General features: G+C 41.1%; 2 protein-coding genes across 4 annotated transcripts in view; one reads left to right on the top strand and one right to left on the bottom strand.

Annotated features, from left to right (window-relative positions):
• The window catches only part of ss18 (SS18 subunit of BAF chromatin remodeling complex), an 11,014-nt gene extending 5,418 nt beyond the window's left edge, over positions 1-5,596 (bottom strand). For 2 of the 3 annotated variants that reach the window (XM_023427210.2, XM_023427211.2), the window contains exons 1-7: positions 5,426-5,596; positions 4,876-4,952; positions 4,696-4,780; positions 3,650-3,806; positions 2,651-2,881; positions 2,312-2,482; positions 1,917-1,994 (exon numbers count right to left, since the gene is read on the bottom strand). In XM_023427210.2, coding sequence (XP_023282978.1) covers positions 1,917-1,994; positions 2,312-2,482; positions 2,651-2,881; positions 3,650-3,806; positions 4,696-4,780; positions 4,876-4,952; positions 5,426-5,494 — 868 coding nt within the window. In that variant the 5' untranslated portion in view covers positions 5,495-5,596. The remainder of the gene's footprint in view (positions 1-1,916; positions 1,995-2,311; positions 2,483-2,650; positions 2,882-3,649; positions 3,807-4,695; positions 4,781-4,875; positions 4,953-5,425) is intronic. The other variant, XM_023427212.2, reaches the window with a different exon arrangement.
• A 632-nt stretch (positions 5,597-6,228) lies between these two features.
• psma8 (proteasome 20S subunit alpha 8) lies at positions 6,229-9,971 on the top strand. The gene is made up of 7 exons (XM_023427243.2): positions 6,229-6,422; positions 7,590-7,716; positions 7,940-8,064; positions 8,266-8,388; positions 8,516-8,635; positions 9,322-9,384; positions 9,473-9,971. The coding sequence occupies exons 1-7, from the start codon at positions 6,321-6,323 to the stop codon at positions 9,566-9,568; spliced, it is 756 nt and encodes a 251-aa protein (XP_023283011.1). The 5' UTR covers positions 6,229-6,320; the 3' UTR covers positions 9,569-9,971.
• Positions 9,972-23,953: the final 13,982 nt, after the last annotated feature.

Here is a 23,953-nt window from a genome sequence, read left to right as displayed (position 1 = left end):
ACTCACATCACATCTGATTACAAGTGTGAACATTAAAATACTATTTTTTACCTAACCATCATCATTTACGAGTCAGTAAAAGGCTTATGATGCTGCCTGACTAGCGTCTTCTTCATCTGTTGTCTGTTCTCTTCTTAGAGAAGTATCTGAACAAGCTCATCTGAAAATGCAGTCAGCAGTTAATACATAATGACGTGTAGATATTAGCTTAATGCTATCAATTAGTTTACCCAAGTTAGCGTCACTGAGTTGGCTAATAAGTCTACCTTTTCTCCGGTAATTCGCTGCTTTATTCCTCACGACTACACTTCTGACTCTGACCTGGTGCCTGACGTGACGTCACTTTCAAGGCCGCGCTCTCGCGAGTAATTAACTCCAATAGTATCCCCCAGCCACCCCACTCCCTCCCCTCCCCCCGCTGTTGCGCTCATCATCACACAGGCTGTGCTGTGAAGGTGGAGAGATGTGGCGGTGGTGCATTTGCGACAATAAAAAAATAAAAATAAAAAAATAAAAAAAATAAAAGAAATTTGAAGGCGTGGCGGCTATGATTTAGCAGTGGCGGGCCGCCACTCCTAAATGAATGTAGAGGAAACACTGGTGTATACTTTTCAAAAATCAAACAGTAGCAAAAAGGCATCCTAACCTAAATAATCTAAATATATTAAAAATAAATAAATAAACAAAACTACGTCAGCATTGTCATGAGCACACACATTAGATGAAGTTATAAAGATCCTTTCTGTGACACCAGTGTTGTGAGGGATTCACATAAGGCCTACCATTGTCTTGATCGGGATATGGTGGCTGCAAACTGTAATCATTATGACCTACATCAGCTCAGCGTGGAAACATAGAGCTAACTTAACACAATAAACGTATTCAAGTATTGCTTGGCATTTGAAGTACTTCAGAAAATATCAGAGGGATAAGATGAAATTGATCATATTATTGAAGAGTCCAGAGATGCACAATATACTGCAGCGTCTTGGTAACAGCAGTTTCTGAGACAGCTGTGGGTTTTTTTTCCCAGAATGGCTGGATTTTCTTCATTTCAAAAAAGGAAAACACTTGTGTTTGAAAGGTCAAAAGGAAAACAGTGTAGTCAGTAGAGGGGAAAAACAAAAACAACAAAAAAGTAAATGTTAATTGGACAAAGAAAGAAAAGAAGTTGTTGAATATGAATCTGTAATCTTTCAGTGTTGCTACTCTGTTATAATACGTAATTATATCACCCTGAAACACACCAGATGGAGAAAACTGGCAGTATGTCCACTGTTAAATTTAGAGCATAATGCAGTGGCAGCATTTCTGAAAAAAAATTGTTGGTGATTTTTAAGGCACTAGCGCTGCTCTTCTACAAATCACACAGGTCCCTTATTTTGTCTACACAAAATCTGTATATTAACAAATAAAGGCCGTCTGCTTCATTTCAGTGGAAACTGGCACATTGAGAAGCACTTGAACACACTAATTGGATATTTCTCTAAAAATGCCACCTGATATAAAAGGCATCACATGTGCCAATCTAAAGGGTGAGCATGTTACCTTTTGTTGGTACAGCTTTAACTATTAAGACTCACACAAGACTCTGCCCCTGACTTTTCTTTCACACCACAGGTAGAGCACCAACCACAACTGGGGGATGTCATTACAAGACTGGGTGCTAACTTATCCACGGACTGCAGCACCCTTAGGAATACGGTGCACCCTGGTATGTGGATGTTTCTTCAAAATCAAATATCACATACCATTTTTCCTTTGTTAGAGCCCAAAGTCACTTTGATTTCCCAGAAAATAATGAAGAAACTGAAATTTTGCCTTTGTCGCAGTCTCTTTGCATCATTTGTGTTTTAACACAATTCCTGGGTTCATTTTTTGTTGGGTTTCTCCAAGCGACTGGAGGGATCTCCTACCTTCTGAGGCTCCCTGTCCTGCGTGACTGTACTGGTCCCCATAGTAGTCTTCCTGCCCTGGGTACTGCTGAGGGGGTCCTACATACACATACACACAACATACACACAAGTAGATTCAAGGTGTTGTTGGATCGGTTGTGTGAGGGGAAGAGCAGAGAGGATGGAGTCCTTGCCGCTAGTTCTTGTTAGAAAGCTTTCTTTTGGTCACTTGGCTAATTTTATGATTGGAGGCTTTAGGTCACATCTTTAGTCATCAAGATGTCTGTGGGCTACAGAAGTGGAAATAAAGGAAATTGAGAGGAACAATAGTAAGAAATGCAGGAGGGAGGGTTAGGGAGAAGAAAAACCAACACTCACAACTTGCACACTTAACAGACACACTCTGAGGGGTATACCTTGCTGTGGAGGTCTGTATGGTGGCATTGGCCTCTGCCCCATGACATGGTTCCCTTGGTTGACCTGGCCCATCATGCCCATTGGGTTCTGTTGTCCTTGGTAGTGCTGTCCACCACCACCAGGAGGCATGTTATACTGCTGGGAGGGAGGCTGCTGGTGCATCATGGGGCCTGTAGTACACCAACAAAAGAGTTAACTCTCAAACGATACTAGAGAGAAAACCCATACAACGTTTATCAAATGCACGTGAATGATGTGCAGTACACACTAGCGAGGCAGGTGAGAAAGCATTGGAAATCAATACAACCAAGTGGAAATTAACAAATGAGCTGTTTTACCTTGATTGGGCTGCATGTTCATGTTTGGCCGAGGCCCATAGTTTCCCATGGGTTGGCCTTGGGTCATGTTCATTTGGCTCTGAGCTGGCATGCCCTGGGAGGCCGGGACGGTGTGATTGTAACCACCCATCGAGCCATGGCTGCTGGGGGGCATATTCATTGAGCCACTGGGCATGTTTGGGGGCTGGTTGGGGCCTGGACCGGGACCTTGCATCGGCATGTGATTTGGCCCTGGAAAATAATGGCAGAGATGATTTATGACTGACTTTGGAAAAAAAAAACATAATTATTTGGTAAACGTAATTAACTCTAACTAATTGCCTGCACCTCTTTTTAATCAGTTCATTTGTGTTTGCATCTTCTTTTAATCTATTCCTCTCTTGCAATATTCAAAAAGTGGGAAGTTATGATGGAAAAAAACTTTGAAAGATGGCAACTCTTTTATTGTGAAGAAGGTACAAAATTATTCCAAACTGGCACAGAATACAAGTAATACCATAATACTGTCAACCAGAATGTGTATTCTCTGTTGTGAGGTTTAAACCAAAAACAGAATGGCATTGCATGGTACAGCTTAAGTGAACACTAATGTGTTTTCTGGTTTCTACAAAGTGCCCTACACTTTTACAAATTACGATAATTTGGTGGTAAAGCAATCAGTGCCTTAAAAAAAAAAAAAAAAAAAAAGAAGGTATCTCTATGCATTGTAGAACAATAAAATAATAAAATATTTAAATATGCAAACAAAAACCAAACAAAGCCTACATTAAAGCAAACCATGATAATTAAGGAGGAGAGCATAAGCATAATCAAATGGAGTACAAGTCCAAGACCACCAGAGCTGGCAAATGGGTGACATCATCCTTCAGCAGAGCGACCTCCCTCACGGTTCTGTGCTGTTGCTAGGCAACCCAAGTGAGACAGGGACTGAGGGAGAAGAAGGGGAGAGAGAAGAGAGAGAAAGACGAGGGAGGGATGTTTGGAGGGGGGGTCACTTACCAGGCATCTGTCCATTCATCTGGTTCTGCATGTGTGGGGCTGGAGGGCCACCACTGACCATACCCTCAGAGGGCATGTTGTGGCCGTGAGGAGGCTGAGGAGGGGGTCCACTTTGGTTCATTCCACCAGGGCCCATAGGCATGTTTTGAGTGGGCGGCTGCAGGCGCACAGCACACACACAAAAATACACATCAGCTGGCTAGAAACACATCTGAGCCTGTGCCACTCAAAGGAGAAACCTCAAGAAAAATAAGCAGGATGACCAAAATTTCAAAAGATGCATATTTAAATAAGGGAAAATAAATAGTCATGTAGTACGTTATAACATAATCACTGAATAAAGTACAATCAATTAAGTCACTGCTAGTGACCATTAAGGACTACAAAAGGTGTTAAAGAGATGATGGAAGGTGGAACAAACTGAGCACATACTATTACTACCTAATTGATATTAAGTCCAATCTGGGCTATTGGAGCTTTACATATGACATGACATGATATGATTGGAGGTCTAATTTAGTTGTCTAAGCAACCCAAAATATTTACTATTATTACTATTATTACTACTATTACAGTGCATGAAAAACTCAATTCATATAGTGTTTAAATAAGTTGTGGGACTTGCAAAAGAAAAAGATCAGAGATGTAGAGACTTTTCACCTTTAGTATGGGTGAAGCTCCAAAAAAATTCTGTACGTATTTCAGAAAGCTGTCACAAGAAACTCTTAACTGGATGATCTTTGAAATAACCAAAACAGGATATTACACATTTGCCATGAAATCTTTCAGACTGTAATATTTAATGTGGAAAGTGACACACCTAAAATTAACATGTCAGGCTGTCTATTCGAATGTCCAAAATAACAAGTTATTATTTGATGTAATATTACGTTTTTTTTTATTGGCTTAGACTCTTCACCTTAACTAATCCCCAAGTGACATGTTCCAATACAAGCACTCAACATTAACTTCCATATGAGGCAGAGAAGTCACACTGTTATTTACATTTCACTCACTCAAAACAATCAGTAAGAACCAATACTCACAGCAGGGAGGAGAGACTGCATGTTCTGATTGGAGTCTGCTATCGTGGCAAGGTACACTAAATTTCTGTGCAGCATCTGTTGATACCTGGGCAGGTGGAGAGTCGTCATTACAGGTTTTGAGACAATGTGAGCTTTAAAATTACTGTAACGTGTAGGCAGGACGGAAATTTCATAACTTACTGTGAACACTCTGCGGTTTTGCCTTTACTCTGGAAGTCCATTATACACTGGATCAGCTGGTTGTTTTCGTCAAGTAGCTGCAAAAGTAAATGCAGATTTATATCACGTTTGTGTTATGTGTGAGAACACATCATTTAAAATGAATGAGACTGCGTAATGTGGTGTGGTTTGCTTTCTGATAGTTAATCTGCTGTAATTTGCAAAGAACGGGCAGGATGGGGGGCGTTTTTGTTAAATATGAGTGTGCGTTTCTAGCTAACAAAAGACGCGTCTTGCTAGCTAGCTGTCCCCAGCTAACAAAAACGCAGGCCTCCATTCATTTGAAATTAAATTCTGCGTTAGTCCGGTAAGTCGACCTAAGACCTATTGTCTACACATGGCGTCCTGACTCCACAGAGGTTCATATTCACCGCGCTTTGACCCTGCAACATTGTTCCCGATCTATTCACAGTTGGACTTGGATGGGCACAGCTACATTGATTAGCTCAAAGGCTAGCAGCGTCTGATTCTACAGCCTCCATTCTGCGACGCGCTAAAAAAGATGAATTACCTTTTGTATTCCAGCGGGTGTTATATCACCCTTCCCACGCTGCCTGTGAGGTGCAAACGCCACCGACATGGTGATATTCTATAAAATGAAAGTGAACTAGAGCATAAAATCAATAGTAGCTAACACACTTAACAAATCGGGAGAACTCAGATCAAACAGTTCAGAATAGGATGCAATTTCGTAATGCAGCGGTCCATTTTTGGGGGGATACAACACATTTTAAAACATAGTTTATTAGTATTGTTTATTTTGATCACATGGGAATGCGTGATGTTTAAATTTAGTGAAGATACATTCTAATATTCAACACACATTTATTAATATACTTGAAAGCACCTACATTTTTACTTAATTGAAATGCAATTCCCCCTATTTTTCATATAGTGGAACGGTCTAGATCTAGTCAGAAAGGCCACGGGAAATGGACTGCTCAAAGAAAAGGGGAAATACAGTCGGAGCTTTAATATATATACCTATATATCTTAGAAAATATTTATAACATTGTTGACAGTTTTAGGCAATAATGGCTCAAGAAAATGTTTACTATTCGTAGTTTTATGTCTTTAAAAGTCTCCCACATTGCACCATCATTCCACATTGCCCAGGCTTAATTAAATGAACCAAGTACATAAAACGTTTTTTTTTTGTTCTTTAACTTTCGAAGGAAACATATTTCCTTCGCAGAGCACTTGCACAAATTAAATGCATAGTATTTTTCACAAAAAGAGTTACAACTTTCCTCTGGTTTTGGTATCGCCCGAGGTTCAGAGGTCATGCGCAGGCGCAGTTTTCAACACACGGCAGCATCATAGACTGAGCAGTTTGATACTAACTAGCTGAATCATTTGGTTGAAATCTCCCCCTTTCCTTGTGATTGTACTTGTCTTGCAGTGCAATGGCGGCAAGATATGACAGAGCTATTACTGTCTTTTCTCCCGATGGCCATCTCTTTCAAGTGGAATATGCACAAGAAGCTGTAAAAAAAGGTTCCACTGCGGTAAGTCGTAAAATGGTAAAATTAAACTAATGCTAACGCTAACGCCCGCAAGCGGTAGTTAGCTAACTAGCTAAGATAGCGAGTAGCAGGCACTCATTTGCTAATGTATTTAGCTAACTTCGTGTTTCACACAATGTATTATATTCATGTGTTGTGATTTTTTACGACCTTGTTAGACTGTTGGTCTGCAACTTCCACTTGTAATGTATGAAATATTAATCAGCTACTGGAAATGAAAAGAGTAAGGTGCTGTTAGCGAGCATATTGTCGCTGTGTCACTCTCACAATAGTTTCAGTTTCAGTGTGATAACGCCAGAAACAATTTTTCTTTTACATGCGGTTATCGAAGTTGTATTTTGCCCCGGAAGTAGTAAACATATTGAAATACATTTATAATTCAAACATTGAAGGTGGTAAACACACAGGACTATGTCCAATGTTAGCTTACACGCTAATTCCCAGATACTATGTGGCACCGTAAGTGCACTAAATTAGTGTACTTAATTGATTATTAATTAATAAGGTCTGTTAGCTATCTTTAAGTTATTTATATAGTCACCAAATCACTGTCGTTGCAGATAACTAAAATATAGATAACCTTTGTATTACTAAATTCAGGTAGAATTACACCTGACTTTCATATTCAATCGAAGTTCGTTGAACATCGCGTTATTTAAGTTAACCTCTTTAACCCCTAAAGTGTGTGGAAAAAGTGTAACTTGACATAAATTGTTTTGGAAGTAATCCAGCCAATTTTGTTCATTAAATATGATGTAATGATCTGACCTGTTGGTAATGAATGTAATTGATGTGCATTGAAACAATCAAAATACCCTCTTTCAAACTTTAAGCCTAAAGGAATTTTGTATTAAAGTACTCTTTCTTTTAAGAGCAGAGCATGTGAATACTGTGGTGTCACTGTTCAATTGATCAATTTGGTGTTGAAGTTACCGATTGGCTTACAACTCTTCCTCAAGCTCCTCAAGCCTGCTTGAAGAAAACAGTCTTTTTACATGAAGTAAAAAGACCTGTTCTGGATTTTAGATGTCAGTCTGTTAACTCAGTTGATTTGAAATTCTGAATATTCTCCCTTTACTACTAAATATCATATCAACAATTGCTAGCCCATGGGATTGAAATAATTTTGATTATTTATATTCTGTGCAGGTGGGAATTAGAGGTAAAGACATTGTTGTCCTTGGTGTTGAGAAGAAATCTGTAGCAAAGCTGCAGGAGGAAAGGACTGTCCGCAAGATATGTGCCCTGGATGAGCATGTCTGCATGGCATTTGCAGGTACCTCAAACAATACAATCTTATTCAATAACTGAATAATATATTTATTATGTAATATTGCACCACATCTCGTATTATTTTGAAACAGCTCAGTTTGTTGTGACACTACTCTACATCACTGCAGATATCAACATTATATAGCAGTTTTTTTTTTACTTGGAATTTCATGTTGTATTTTATTTGCATGTTGTGTAGCTATTTAACTTCTTTCAATGATTTTAAGGTCTGACAGCAGATGCCCGTATCGTGATAAACAGAGCTCGGGTTGAGTGCCAGAGCCACAGGCTAACTGTTGAGGACCCAGTCACAGTGGAATACATCACACGCTACATAGCTACACTGAAACAGGTATTTAATCTTCTTACAATGAATCGGTTGTTTGCTGTTAATTTACTCAAAGGAACTTCTAAGATTTCACATTCAGTGGGTAAGAACATCAGTTTCAGCTCTTGTGCTCTACTCTCTGGTTTCTGGCTGGCTAATATATTTTTAAGAAAGATTTTTAAGAATAACCAGTAACATTGGTCTGTATATTGGCCATATTTGTAGCGCTACACTCAAAGCAATGGGCGCAGGCCATTCGGCATCTCTGCGTTAATTGTTGGCTTTGACTACGATGGAACTCCCAGACTGTATCAGACAGACCCGTCAGGAACTTACCATGCCTGGAAGGTCAGTGAGTGTGCTCTTTGTACATTACTTTGTTCTCTTGCCACATCTTTCCAATAACTACCATATCAATATGAAACTGATTCATTAATTGATTTTTTTTTTTTTTGTTATTTTTGAAAAAAATCAGGCAAACGCAATTGGCCGCAGTGCAAAAACTGTGAGGGAGTTCTTGGAGAAGAATTACACAGACGAAGCCATTGCTGGGGACAATGAGGCAATCAAGTTGGCTATCAAAGCTTTGCTTGAGGTAAGGTCGGATTTAGTGTTTGCATTGACATATTGGAAATTGCACACCTTGTCGTTAACTACATATACTGAAACTGAATAATTACTAAGCTGTTTTACAACAGGATTACCCAACTGCCATACATATGTTTTAAAGGCATTTTTATATAGAGGATGTCACAAATAGACAGGACGTAAATGTGAAAAATTAGATGGAGAAGTTGTCGCTTCCAATGTAATTACACCTACCATAGTGAATTTAATCCAGTCCTGCCTTTATCAAAGAGCACCACCTGCTGCCAGATGTGAACCATAAAGTCATCCGCCAGAATCGTTACCATGTGTGACTTTGCCTGTTGTTTTGAGCAGAACTTGCCCTCTGCACAAATAAAATAAATGCTTCATTTCAATAGACCGAAAATTGTTTATGTGTTGTCACATTCTGTGATACCTTGTAAGGTGTTATTCAAATTAATTTCCATCGAAATTGCACTCAATGTAAAAGGAAATTTTTAAGCGATGCTTACAACAAATTACTGCAGAATTACCCACAGAAGTCCAGGATTTACTTTGCTGGATTTAATTGCACATAAATACCCTCAAAACGTGTCACAGCTTCTCAACATGGATTTGAGTTGGAGGCTACAGTAGTCAATATATGCTGATTCACTGGGATTTGTTACATTAAAGTATTTTTTTTTGTCATAGGTTGTCCAGTCAGGAGGAAAGAATATTGAACTTGCTGTTATCAGACGGAATCAGCCACTGAAGGTGATTTGCTGCAAATTATATTTATCTTTTTATTTTGTTCTACCTTTTTATTTATAGGGTAATAATTACTTTTCTTGGCTGTTTGCAGATTTTGGAATCCAAGGAAATTGAGACCCTGGTGGCTGAGATCGAGAAGGAGAAAGAAGAAGAGGCAGAGAAGAAAAAGCAGAAAAAATCAACCTGAAGCAGTTAACTAAGAGTTTTTCTTTATTGCACTTGGATGACAATAGCATATTTGGGTTGCAGATATTAGTATGTGTCAGAGGGTTTACTCTCATTTATTTCATTGTAAAGAGCTGAATCATAATTTGAGATCTTTTGATGTCTTGCACACATTTGAGTGATGATGTACAAGTTGCAAAGAATAACTAGTTCCTATACTTCCAGCTAATGATTTGACCAATATGTAAAAGCACATCCATAGATCTCAGGTTATGGTTTAGACCTTATACTATGCCTACAGGATGTTTTTATATCATTCACCAAACAGCTCTGATGGTGATGAATCTCAAATGTTGAAAGAAACCATTTGTAACATTCAGATCCACAATGAAACTAAATACTCAATAAAACCTGACTTGTTTGTAGCATGTTTTTATGTTATTTATAAAAGTAGTTGTAAACAATCTGTTGGCTTTACTAGAGGGTGTTTACTCAGAGGACTGAGTAATAATTGTCATTACTAGTGATGCACTGACCGGTTTCCTCAAGATGAGAGTAGAGGGACTTATTGATTATCCTACTGCAAAGCAAGAAGTGCGATAAAGATAAGTACAGTTTAAAACACCACTAGCGGCAGTGTAGTGTGTGGCTATAAACGGCAATGTTTTTCATTTATCAGCATTCTGTGGCACAGACAGGAATTGCGGGGGAAAAAAAGGTAGCTCAGATTGCTTTATAAAGTGCTCACCTCTCCCTCAGTCATTTAAAACAAATTAGCAATGAGCGAATGAAGTGTCTAATGGTGGCCCAACGAGACCCCTTTTTTTGCCTCTCCTTTTTTATTTCACCCTAAATTCGCTTATCAAGCAACCACTGCTCTGAATTCTCAACGACACAATTATGGCCGGCGGTGTGGTAGGGCTGCTTAATGGGATCCTGGCCTCAGACCCCAGTGGGAACTTTCAGTGACTTTAATCTGGAGCCCTTTGAAAAGTTGTGCCGTGCTGTGCTGAAGAGCCCCGGGGGTTCCCTCTGACTCTCACCAAAGACATAATGGTGAATGGTAAAGTCCTTCATTTAGAGTCATCTCCCCAAGCCAGGATTTCCTGAGTGGGTGCCCTGGCTGCCTTGACTAGAGCAATTGCACTTTGTCTGCAATTTGTCTTGTTTGTGAGTCTTACAGGTCTGTGTTTAGGCTGATGTCAGAGGATCAATTAAGCCTCTTAATATAACATCCTACACATTATGTCACAAAATCCTAGTATGGCAATAAACGATGGGGTTTACATGACTCACTGTCAGCCCTTTTCATTCATACACTAATTGCCACACACTAATGTATTTCAGGTCAGGGTTAGGTAAGATTATTATGTTGTCACAGTTACCTGTTTGTTGGTTGCAGAGACACACGTTATAGGTAGCCTTTCTTAAAGTATTCTGGGTAATCCTCTGGCTACATAGGTTATCTGATCCATCTTGTCAATAGAGCAAGAGCAGCTTATTCTGTGCTGCTGCTTTTGAACTGCTTGTGGGAAGAGTTTTCTTTTTCTTGCTTTCTTTTATTTATTTCTTTTTTCTTTTTTCTTTTTTGCTGGCATTGTTGTTGCCCATAATCAGCACTACTGTGCCTCAGGACAAAGTCCATCTCTCTCATCACTGGCTGCTGCTCATCATTAATGCAGAAAATAATGGCTTCACCAGAGGTCATCGGCGGAGGAACGAGGCCCGAGGACATGTACTCTCCAAGCAAGAATGCACACTGCTGCGGGCTGTCGACTGAGTGCATTGTTTGTATGCACACACACACACAGCTCACAGGCCAATTGCACATACGCATAGCAAAGACTGTATTAATGTGAACACACAACAGATTTTTTTAAACAGAGCCCGCATCTCTTTTTCTCTTGATCTGTCATGCACATGCACTTAAGGCAAAGGGTGCTCTCATGTTGTAGTTAGTATAGAACAAAATACTGGGAAAAAATACTCATGTTCACATCTGATTTATGTATTTGGTTGTATCTAACATCAATAGTCTGACCCTTTTCTAACGATATCCATTACTCTCCTCTCTAGCTGATTTCCAAGTCACAGGCACATTTCACTTTGAGGATCTACATTTTTGTCATTCTAATGTGCCACCCTGTGGCCATATTTCAAAGTATGCCCCTCCTGGGATGTTTAAAATTTGTCAGTGCAGAATGTCCTTAGGTCCAAATAAGGCAACTGCTTCAAGGGTAGAAGCACACAGACACTTGCGTCCTTAGGGAACTAAGGTTACATTAGTCCTCTGTTAAGACTGTCTCACTCCTGCTGCTGAATTACTCAAGGTGTTATCACCTCCTACACCAGCAGAGTGCAGTGTTGCATAAAAGCAGTGTTGCCATCATATCACTTACACTTTCATCTCACTTTTTGTCCTACAGATTGACAGTGTGACTCCTCTAGCTAACAGCAAGCAGAATCTATGGGCTACTGACATGTTTTTGTCTCTGTACTTTAACACACAGCCACAAAGGCTCTCTGAACAATTGAATCCATCGAGGGAGAGTTGTTTTGCTTAAAATTGTCAGATGAAAAAGCAACATTGCTTGTGTCCTCGAGCGATGGCCAAGCTGTCAAAGTGTGTTGGGTCATAAAAGGCTACGTTCTCAACACTGTCCCTTTTCTGCTTGTCACATGTCGACAGTTACACACATACGCTGTTTGTGTATAGCAGATCGGCCCGCCTCCGCTTATGTCCTTTAGGGCTCTGCGGTATGAAGTAAAGTTTGGGCATATTGGTGTGCTGGCTTACATATCCATAAGCGATCAAAATATGTTCTCTTTTAATGTTCTCTTTTAACTTCTAGCTCCAGGGATACATTTTGAATATCATTCTTTTATCTCATATCACACATCTCATCTTTTCTGTCCTTAAATCTCTTTCCTCTCTCCCCCTCTCTCTCTTGCACACATGCACAACACACAGCAGATCTTGATTTTCAACTGTTTTCTTCTTGAACACACCCTCCACTCTTATCATCATCACACAGAGCAACATATACAGTTGAGTAACAGATACCGCCATCAGCTTCAGTTATCGTTTACCTTTGTGTCCTTCTGAAAGGTGCTGGAATACTAACAGTTTGTGTGAGGAGACTAAAGGCATGGTTTTGAGTTACCCCTCAAGAGTCACCTGTCAGGGGGTTTGTCTCACAGAAGAATACAAGTGCATCCTCCTCTAATTGAAAGTAGACACCACTGGGCCAGATAAAGAGAAAGAGAAACGAGGAGAACAGGAGAGAGATGAGGAAGGAGAGGGCAAACTGAGAGGGAGAGGCAAAAAGGAGCAGACAGAGCTAAAATAAATAATTCCCATGATGCTGCGGGCCAAAAGCAAATGGCCCTGGGGCTTCATGGCCTCTCAGGGCCGTGGCAGAAGCCAGTCACACACATCACATAGCATTACTCGGGATGGGGTTACAGGAAAATGTCAGCCGACGCATAAGGAGGAACCATCGGCCCATAGGATAATTCGATTGCCTGAGGGAGGTGCAATCTTGCATTCCCACGATTCCTCTCTTTCCACCCACACCCTCTTTTCATTGTATTTTTGAATCCATTTTTCTTTCCCATTTATTTAATGTTTTCAATTCTGTTGTTTGCTCTGATAGCCACGTATATTTACACATGTACTGTGTTATTGTAAATGGGGGCTACTGTTTCTCCTGCAATGGGTTGCCACAGTACATCTTCTGTGCAGCCTCCTCTTCTATCCTCATGGGAATTTTATGGGCCATTGGTTTGTAGTGTGGCCTCTGATATCTTGATTTACAACCTGATCATTGTCAGAAAAAAGAATTTCTCCCCACTTGTCCTAATGCACTCTCACAGTGTTGGGGGATACATGTATTACTGGTCATGGAGCAAATCATGCCCCTTCCAGTCGTTCTCCTGTGGTAGAAGATGTGGTCAAATTGCAGTTATTTAGAAATATGAAGGGAGTCACCACATGTCTTGTATCTAAAGCAGATGCTCATGGTTTAAAATCCTCTGTTTCATGCCTCTGTTATTTAATCTTTTTTTATCTTCTATAAAGCACCGAATTGTTGCGTTAGTTGCAGCAGCTGCATACATGCGCGTGCATTAGATAAAGACAGAGAGAAGGATGGAGAGAGCAAAAGAAAAAGAGACAGCGAGAGAGTTCAGCGCAGATATCTGAGTGCGTCTGACAGAGAGGACAGCCCTGGAGGCAGGTCCCAGCCCTTCAGCACCGAAAATGACACATGACTGCTTTGACTTTTGTCATCCCCTGTCTCCCTCCGCCCCCAAAACCAAGCCTCCAACAGACACTGAGGCAAACAGGGATACACACACTCACACACACTCAAAGACACACAGTCACACACTGTATACTGCTTAGATTACATTATCTTTATCCCCAGGACATGAGCCCTCCTTGTTGGATGACATTTGGGCTTGTGCAGCACTAAGGTTACCTTTCTTTGCCCCTGAGTTAAAGATGCCTGTCTGCAGCATGCATTTGAAATGAAGGACGGGAAAAAAATCAGATGAGAAAGATTTCCAAAAGCACTTTGATCAGAGGCATCAACAGTCACGCACAAACTTGTTAAGCAGTATGTAAATTTGGGCTGATACTGAATAAAGTTGCCAGAATGGCATGAATCCATTGTGCTGCGATGATCAAAATAAAAGAGGGCTTCATACGCTGGAGGGCAAGAAAGTCACAGACATGAAGGTTTTTTTCCTTCCTCTTTTTTTCTACAAAGGGGCTGATGGGATGCAGAGAGGAGAGAAGGAGGGGAGGGAAATGAAAGATAGGGGAAAGCCTGGAAGGATCTCAATCTAAATTAGCCGAGTAGAGGGAAGACTGTGCTGAATGAGACATATAATTAAAACCAAAGTGATGAAAACATCAGCACTCATTCAGTCACTCGCCAGATGAATTTCTGAAATTGCTACTAGGATGATCTGAAGATGTTTCAAAGCTAAAGGTAAATCTAGCCTATTGTTAAAACGCACCAATCTCCCATTTACTCTTTTCTGGGCTTTCTCTCACCATCTTTCCTCATCCGCCTCCCCTCTCTCTCTCTCTCTGTTTCTTTAGCCCTCCCTCGTTCCCTATTTCTCTCCGTCTGTCACCCTGAGATGAATAGATGCTGTCACAGAGACTCTTGTAGCCTGTCAGCTTTTAAACAAACAGTTAGCAAAAGGATCACTTTCACGAGGAAACCTCCCACTCTGAGGTGAGGTTATCAGCTTTAGCTTGTTGTGACCTGTCCGTACGGGAAAGACCCACCCTGCGACTGAAGTGAGGAGTATGACCTCACACATGGACCGGTCTCACGCCTCGTCCCACCGCGTTATACGTTCAAGCCAAGTGTTGCTTTGAATCACTGAATTCATAACACTGTTTCGGTAGCTTGGCAGTGATAGCACTGTCCTGCAATTTGTCCTCAGTGCTGAAAATTTTATTTATCCTGGCAGTCTGCGTCTGTAACCAAATGTCTCTGGCAGTTAAAGAGGAAGCATTCTAACTGAGGGCCTCGTCCCTCCCTCCAGTATAGTGTACCTCCAGTAAATCTGTCCTCCTGACAACAAATGTCCCTGCACTAAAAAGGCCCCTCAAAAAAAAACAAAAAAAAAACAAGCCTGACTTTTGTGAAGAAAAAAAAAAAAAAAAAAAAAAATCAACCCCCTCAGGTGTGTTCCCTCTCACTCTTCCTCTCTGCACCTGCACTGAGTCTCTCAAGTCCTCTGTGTGTCTCTCCACACAATGGAGACAGTGCATAGCCTCTGGCGCCTCTCTCCAGCTGAGAGCCACCTCTCTCCAGAGGACAGTAGAGGAAAACTGCCAGCACTAACAACTGATCCTGGCAGATAAAGGAGCAGATAGGCGAAGAGAGAGTGCCTTGGACAATACTTGCCTCGCCCTGGTCTTCAGTGCGGCTTCCTTTAGCTTTGAGACAACGACAATAACAACTGTTAGGACAAAATATTGATGATGTTGAGGAGGTTAAGCACACAGTAAGAAAGACTACTATATATATATATATATATATATATATATATTTTTTTTTTTTTTTTTTTTTTTTAAATGCTCTCACTTCACATGGATACGTTCTACACTCCACAGTATCTGGAAAACCCCCTCACATTGATTCAATTTGTGGACCTAAACTGTATCCGTCACCATCAATCGTGTCAGCTCCCCCCCACAAACACTGGGCTGTTTTGGTCTTTTTTTTTTTTTTAATGTGCTGTAATGTAGTAGTGCCAGGCCAGATGACCCAGCACCAGATCAGTGTACCACTCACACTGCTGGGGGCAGCTGACTGCAACAGCAGTTAGGCGAGACGGCCGTCGCAGGTCGCCCAGGCCACAGCTGGGAACCCCCGGGCCTAAGTGTTGACCTGATGTGATTAAGTGTACATCCAGCTGCACGGAGGAATGATACTTTCAAATAGTGTTACACCTGGAGATTTTTTTTTTTTTTTACTAATGTAAACCATGTTTTGTGTGAGGATCCACTTTACTTGGATGGCTTTGCACAGCTTTTTCTCTCCTAATTTCTCCTACTGATCCAGTCCAGTGTGTGTGGTCTATAAGAGCCAAGCTTGCGGTATTTGTCCTGAGAAAGACCTTGATAGGAATGGGGTCTGAGTGAGAGTGCTTATTTTATTCTCTTCCATGCTGCTGCAGGCTATGGCTGTATTAATGCAATGGCAGGGATCTTTGAAGTTGTGACTTTATGAGACAAAAGCTAATTTCCTTTCCTTTGTTCATTATCGAGAGAGACTTCCAGCCGGGCGGAAAGCATGCTGTGCTAATTATTCCATTCATGAGTTGTCTCTAAAGTATGTAATGGATTTCACTGGGCTTTTCACAGGTAAGCAGGGTGATATGGCGTACACACTTCTGTCAACACACTGGTTTACAGCGATTATACCTTTTTAAATTTATTTAATTCTCCCCGGATAGCGATGAACAAATTCTCATCTCTTCAAACACCTACTGTTTGCAGAATCAAATGACAGGAAAGAACAGAGCAGAGCAGTAACTTTAGGTTGCCAGGCTGCAAGTTGCTTGTAACTCTAAATCGGGGCTTATGCATAGCCACACTTTCACTGATGTTTCAACAAATATATCCTCTGCAGACTTATAAGACCGGAGCCACTTTGCAACTCATTAAGATCTGAACCCAATTTTCACAAACGAGTTTCAGAGTTTGTGGGGCCAAGTTAGGCATGTGACATAATGGGATTTCCATCTTTCCCTGAAACACAACTTGGCAGAGCATGAAGGGAAATGTAACATTTCACTTTCCATCTTCGCCACATACCAGGATTCCACCCACAACACCTGAGCACTCCCAAATGAGCGAGATGTGTGTGTGTGTGTGTGTGTGTGTGTGTGTGTGTGTGTGTGTGTCCCTCCACGGTTGTACGATGTGTATCCTGCCACTCAGAGTCAGATCAGACAACAACACAAAGGGGTGTAGCGGTGACACAAGTACAGCCATATACCTCCTCCACTGCTGCCTGACACCCCCCCCTCCCCTCCTCCTCCTCCTCTTCCTCCTCCTCTCTCTCCCCCACTTTGTTTGTGCTCATTTCATTCCGTGTGCAGCCTCCTGGCAGGCAGGTCAAGGTTTACCCTCGCACCACACACCATTTCCCTCACACGCCGCCTGGGGGAGGAACACTGGAGGCCTGAGGCAAGGGCAAGCCCAAACAGCTCGCACATTGCCGCCATCACCACCTCTAACCATACAGATAGAAGCAAATACTGAGCTGAGAATCACACAATTGGATCTCTGTCTTTCTCCTTTTTTTTTTTCCCCCCTTTCTTTCACCAATTATACCTTTCTTTCTTCTTTCTTTCTCTCCTGTCCTTTATCTTATTGTACATTATTGATTTCTGTCAGTAGTAAGGTATATGTCTATTAACCGACAGATTTAATAGAGTGACAATAGAAAGATACTCATTTGTTCCCCCCGTAGTGTAAGTGTTCATTTTGAGAGTCTGATACTAACCCTGGCTAGAAGCTAGTGCTGGATTTTTAGCTGTAAATGGAAAACGCCTGTGGGCTTTTCATTTTCTGGGCCCAGACGTTCCCTTCATGGTGTCGGAGCCCTTGTGTTCACAGAGTTCATGTTTTGCTGCGGGGCTTTTTTTTATTTTGTTTTATCTCATAGCTTAGACTAGCAGGGCTTTAACTCCCAGAGGACTCCTGCATAGCAACAGCAGAGATCAACAAAGTAAGTTTGTTTATGTTGGCTGTGTCCGCATGTTGTCGACTTATACATTTCTCAGTCTCCATTTCCTGCCTCTCCTTGCCCCAGGGGGAAGGAGCCCTCTAATTGGATCTTGTTCTAATTGAGCCTAATACTGGAGCTAACTGGAGTTGGGCCCTGTGGCTAATGAAGAGCTGAATCAAAACTAAGCACTAAAACTTTGACTGTGCGTGTGTGTGTGTATGTGTATGCCTGCGTTTTTTTTTGCTCTACATTCTATCATGAATGCACCAGTACTCATTTCAGTTTACTTTTTGATTTTTTTTTTTACCTTATATTCTGTAAACCAAATCCTTATCTTTAGACATGGAATAAATGTGTCAGCAACAGTAGTTTGTCAGATAATCATTCCTCTTTGAAAAAAACAAAAAAAAAAAACAAGTTTAGAGAATCACACGATTAGAATTTTATCTATCTGACTCACAAACCCACATCCCACATTTAGCTTTGCTCCAGGATCTCCACAAGAGGAAGCTGTTCAGTCATTGTCAGGCCACTTTTACACATGGCATCCTACGCCACCAACAGCAGGTGAGACCTACATGTAGACACAGTGATGTCGCCACCTACAGGCAAAGAAATGTACACGCTTTTAACACTTGCACCACCTACAGTCATTGAGTGTTACAGCCTTTGACTTTTTTCTTTATCTTTATATAGCAACTATTGCCTTTGCTTTTCCACTTATTAGATAAAATGAAATAATTGGTCTAAATATAATATTGTACTTCAAATACTTTGAATACGCCATATTTAAACAGAACTACAATACAATTCAGTGTCAGGGTACAGAACACCACATGCTAGCTTTTCAAGAGTTTCTTAATTCATTTCTCATTTATTTCCCCCATTATGACACATACCATTAAACTTTTCCAGACAAGTGAGCCAAGATGTTAACCTCAAACACCCACACACATATACTCACACACAAACAGCAGATATAAAAAAACAAAAGACAGAAAAATCAATCTAGGCCTAATTGCCTGTAGGCGGCATTAATATCAAAATTGCAGAAGGTTTTACCTTCTTTGCCTGTAGCTTTCTCATGGAAGACATTTCAACATGTCACAGTAGGAGTAGCACAGGTGTAAATAATAAAATTAATGGTGCTCAATACCATTTAGCTGCTCCTGGTATTGTGCACGGCAACCCACTGTCATGGCTTACAGGGACACTTGAATAAAGCAGAGCCGTCAGTATTGTTTTAGTAACAGTTGTGCTTTTTCTACTATAAGTAAAAAAAAAAAAAAAAGGCCTATTGTGCACATCATCTACATCTGCAGCTTAAAAACCACCATTAGTTTTCTTGCTGATAGGTGGCACAGGTTGGGCTGGCACTGCAGGTCAGAAACTGTCGTCACGGCTTTGTAGTTGGATGATAATGACTGGTCCTGGTTTCTGGTGCTTTGCATCAATGCCACTGTGTGCCCTTGTTCATTAACTCACCACAACATCAGACACTGTAGCTGATGAAAACCCATTTTCAAAGGATTGATTTTTTTTTCACATATTCTTTTCTCCTCTGTCACACTAAATGCCAATCCATTGGATATAAACTGGAACAAGGCAAACACAGACTGCAGTTTCAACAGCGGCATAGGCAACAGAGAAATGGAAATGAATGACGTCAGGTTTGGTGCTAGAGGGCTGAAAAAGAAATGACTTCTCTCTTGCCTCCAGCGGAGATACTGTCTTTTTTCAATATATTTTTTACCTATCTGCAAATCATCTTGCCTCTTTACATAAGAACAGACTCATGTTTACTGTGTGTAAATATACCAAATTGTTACCATACATCTGTGTCCACAATGTGTTATTTAATCACATTCTTCTTCGTATCTCTTTTTCCTTGAGGTTTTAATTTAGTTTGCAAGTAACAAGATGGTTGATCTGCCCTTTCTAGAGGCTCATGGCCTTAAAAACACCACATATTCTGAAGTCCACAATAGCCCTCTTTTATCAGGGTCAAACAAATACATTGCACACATAATGCACATCGCTTAAACTGACAAAAGGGATATATCCAGCAATTTGCACATTTTCTTAATGAAAAATATATATTTTAGAAAAAATAAAAACAATTTAAATTGCTCTGTTTTTCTGGTAAAACATAAATAGTTTTTTTAGCCTGTGCAAAATATCTACAAGTTGGCACTTGCAGGCAGACTAACCACATATAGCTCAACTTAAGTCTTACTTTTTAATTAGGAAGCTACTTAGCTGTCTTAGTTATTATGATCACAAGTCCATTTTACGCCTTCTTTGCATGGATGTTGGAGGTTATTTTAAGGAATATTAGCTGGCAAGAGGTGTTAGCTCTAGGTGTTGCTGCAGTGAAGCTAACTGTTAGCCAGTTGGTACCAAAAATAAACATGGAAATAGTGCAGTGTGCACTTTGAGCATACAGTTCAACGTTCTGTTTACCCAGCATCTCATCTCTGCTTTAAAAAAAAAAAGTATAGCATGTAAACGCCATGTATGTTATGCCATAACATAGCTGTGGTCAAGCTTTTAGTTGGCCACATATGTTTTGAATCCATTCTCTCAGCTCTGCATCGTACAAACTGCTGTTTTGAAGCTGGCATTATTCAATCTTGATCTCCAGATTGTGATGTCTTTCCAAGCAGTTGCTGTAGTTGGAGGCCTGCGAGGCACAAACTAATGCTGCACAGTGTTGGTGACTACCACCAGGGGGGGGTTAGGTGGAGACACAGCACTCCAGGTGGGCCGAGTTGCACCCCCCCTCGGGTGCTCTGCCATGTCTCGAGAAGGAGGAGGGCACAGTAAATGGTTCCAGAGCAAATATAGCCTTCCAAACCTCCTGCCTCAAGGATGTAGCCCAAAGGCCAATATGAAGATTGGAAACAGATGAAAGAAAGAAACTTAGGTGGGGCTCTTGGTTGCTCTTATGAAAGCCAGCTGGATGAAAGCAGTTTCTTTAGAATATAAGAAATATTTTGTTAAAAGTCTCAATAGGCAAAAGCTCCCTTCTTTGTGTACGAACACTTGGACATGTACAGACCTGAGAGTGTGTGTTTCATGGGCTCATAGTCATTTAAGAGTGGGATTGCGTTGCCTGAGTAGCCCTCCAGCTCTTGCCTTGTTTGTTGACAGTATTAAACAAATGGTCAGAAAGCCCATTACTCAGGGGGGGATGAAGTGAAACCCTGTGCATATTTGGTTTTTTATATATGTGTGTGTGTATATATATATATATATATATATATATATATATATATATATATATATACATATACACATATACACACACACATATACATACATATACATACATACACACACACACACATATATATATATATATATATACAAATATATATGTGTGTGCGTATGTGTGTTCTTGTGTGCATGGCCCCTCCCTGGCCCTGCAGGTTTCTCTGGGGTTTCTTGTCACCCTGTGTCTTGGAGGTGAGAGGGCGGGTGATAATTGAACACTCTCTGGCACTTTTAACAAATGTATTGAAAGGTGGAATCGAAAAACCTGTTAATGAGATTTCCCTCCCCAGGCAGTGCTCAGGGTTATTATTCTTATAATTTTATTAATCTAATGAGTTACTCAAAGTTTATTTTCAGATATATTTCTTCCACTCAGCCTATAGGGCTACTGTTTTATTAGCCACTGTTTTTCAACAGCATACAAACTTTATTAATAAATCAATTTACAATGCTTTTGTAGGAGGCCCCTACTGAGACTCGAGCAGTCAAGATCTTTCAAACCAAACAAATGGTAAGACAAGGACTCATAGAGCACGGTGTGAATGATGGAACAGCACTGGCCCTGTACCAAGGTGCACATCTTTGTACTTGGGTTTGTTTACCTCACAAGATGGCTCCTGGCTTAGGGAATGGACCATGAAAATGGCTGCTCTCTTGCGCCCGCAGCACTCTATATAGATTGGAGTTTTTCATGTGGCAGTTAGGCTGCTGGGATATACACCCCAGGGGATGTGCTCTCATTAAGGACAGTAGCTCTGAGCACTTTTGCACTGCTTCCTGTGGCCACTGACCTCCTTTTCACCCGTGGGCTTGCAGCTACACCACAGCTCTGATTCTTGGTCTCCCTGTCACTCCCCAACAAAGCCCTGGGGTTGTCACATGACTCAAGTGATTCCTGACCTGCCCGGCCTCCTGCAAGCCCTCCCCCCCTGTCGGCGAGCCGGTCAGAATGATCACAGACAGCGTAATGGTCACATGCCCCCCCCCTCCTCCCCCTAAAATGGCGGCTATGTCCTTGGGCTTTTGAAAGAAGAATTTCCCAAGTTGACAGTGTCAAAACATCATGTCAGAAATGGCCAACTTTATGTGTCATCTTAGAACAGTACAGCTGCAATATTATTCATGTGGAAAAAGTTTGAGCGCCACAGTGAGCCATCCATCATTTCTACAATAGTCACTGAAAGCAAATTTAGTGATAGAAAGCACCTGTCTCGTCGGACCTTCACCTTGAGTTCAAGCAAATACTTGAGTCGTGCTGCTTGAATGGACACAAGCGGGATAATAACATTGCTTCGTCACTGTCCTCCCTGAGCCATTTCTGCAGCCATTTCCTCCATGTTGTGGCTCATTTTAGCCACAAGACAAAATAGCTTGTGAGGAGCACCTAAAGGTGATCTAAGATTCCAACTAAGGTAGTTAATCATTGATCAAAAAAACATTACTGTGGACTTGAGGCATTATAGTTCTGTGCCTAAAGTGCATAGAAAAATATCAATACAAATCCCCCTGATCTTTTTTTAATTAAAGGCTAAAGGCCTGATGCTCCCTGTTGCTGTTGAATGGAGACTTTAAACCACCCTCATTTTCATTGTCCATTTTATGAAAGAATTAAGAGCAAATAACCTGATTTTATAAGAAAAAAAAAGTCCTGCTCACATAGACAGTATTAGTACATGAAGGACATGATTCTAAGAGGTAAGCTGTGGGGTGGCCCTGCATAGCTGATTGGTGGATTGAGATATCAGACCAGTTCTCATCAGCACCACCCATACTTATACCTACAGGCGAAACAATTTTGTCCTCCACTAGTAAGCAATTAGATTATATTCAAACACACATACACATACACAGCCTCCACAAACTGTATTCCCCCTATGCAGCATTCTGCCTTCCTCAATATGACACTCACTTCCTCCATATGTGTGTGAGTTTGTGTTAACACAAGGATACGAGCAGACACACACACACACACACACACACACACACCCTGTAGGTATAAGGTTCCAGTTGGTATATCTCTGTCTCTAAGCCCCAGTTTGATGCCCTAGACTCATGGTATCCAACCCCCACTCTTTCTGCATCCCCCCAGGCTTCTGTGTGTGTGTGTGTGTATAAGTGAATGTGTATGTGTGTGTGTGTGTGTGTGTGTGTGTATGTGTGTGTGTGTAAGATGGCTACTGAACCAAGAGGGCATTGTTTCTCTCCAGCGGGGTTTCATAATTGAACGTTCAGATTTATGCACTCATTCAAATGGATACTAAAAGTAGAAGTGAGGCACGTAACCATGTTCCACACTTGAATTATCTGTGGCAAAATTGAAACTCAAGATCAAACTGGAGATTATTGTTGTGAGGTATCATGCACGACTCCCTACATGCTGAACACATTTCGGTGGCTGCACATGCAGCAGATAATTACACACGGACTGATTGAAAGATTTCCACAGGAGGTGCAAAATCCAGTCAGTCTGCATCAAGTTGTGTGTTTCTTAGGCACATGTGTGAGTGAAGCAGGGAAGAGAAAAGACAGCGGGCAGCAGGGACAAACCCGTCAGCCACTCAGATCACATCAGGTCTGTCGGGACACATTGGAGCACAGCGAGCCTGATGGGATATGCCCCCCAGGAGTGCGAAGCAGGCCAGATGACATACAGACACAGGGGCAGGCAAAGAAGGAAGAAAGAATAGAGGATGGCACATCCTGCCTTTAACACACAATATGTTCCAATAACATGCACGCGATTATGAATGGTAACCCTGACTACATTATGTACTAATTATACAGTAACACCATACCATCACAGACGTACTCTTGCATACAATCACATGTACCGAGGCAAGCAAGCACGCACGCACACACACACACAC

This window comes from Seriola lalandi, unplaced genomic scaffold, assembly GCF_002814215.2.
Source record: "Seriola lalandi dorsalis isolate HSWRI2012SDOR001 ecotype SW California unplaced genomic scaffold, Sedor1 jcf7180002054855, whole genome shotgun sequence".
Lineage (NCBI taxonomy): Eukaryota > Metazoa > Chordata > Actinopteri > Carangiformes > Carangidae > Seriola > Seriola lalandi.
The sequence above is the reverse complement of the archived record's forward strand: the minus strand, read 5'-3'. Positions and strand labels throughout refer to the sequence as shown.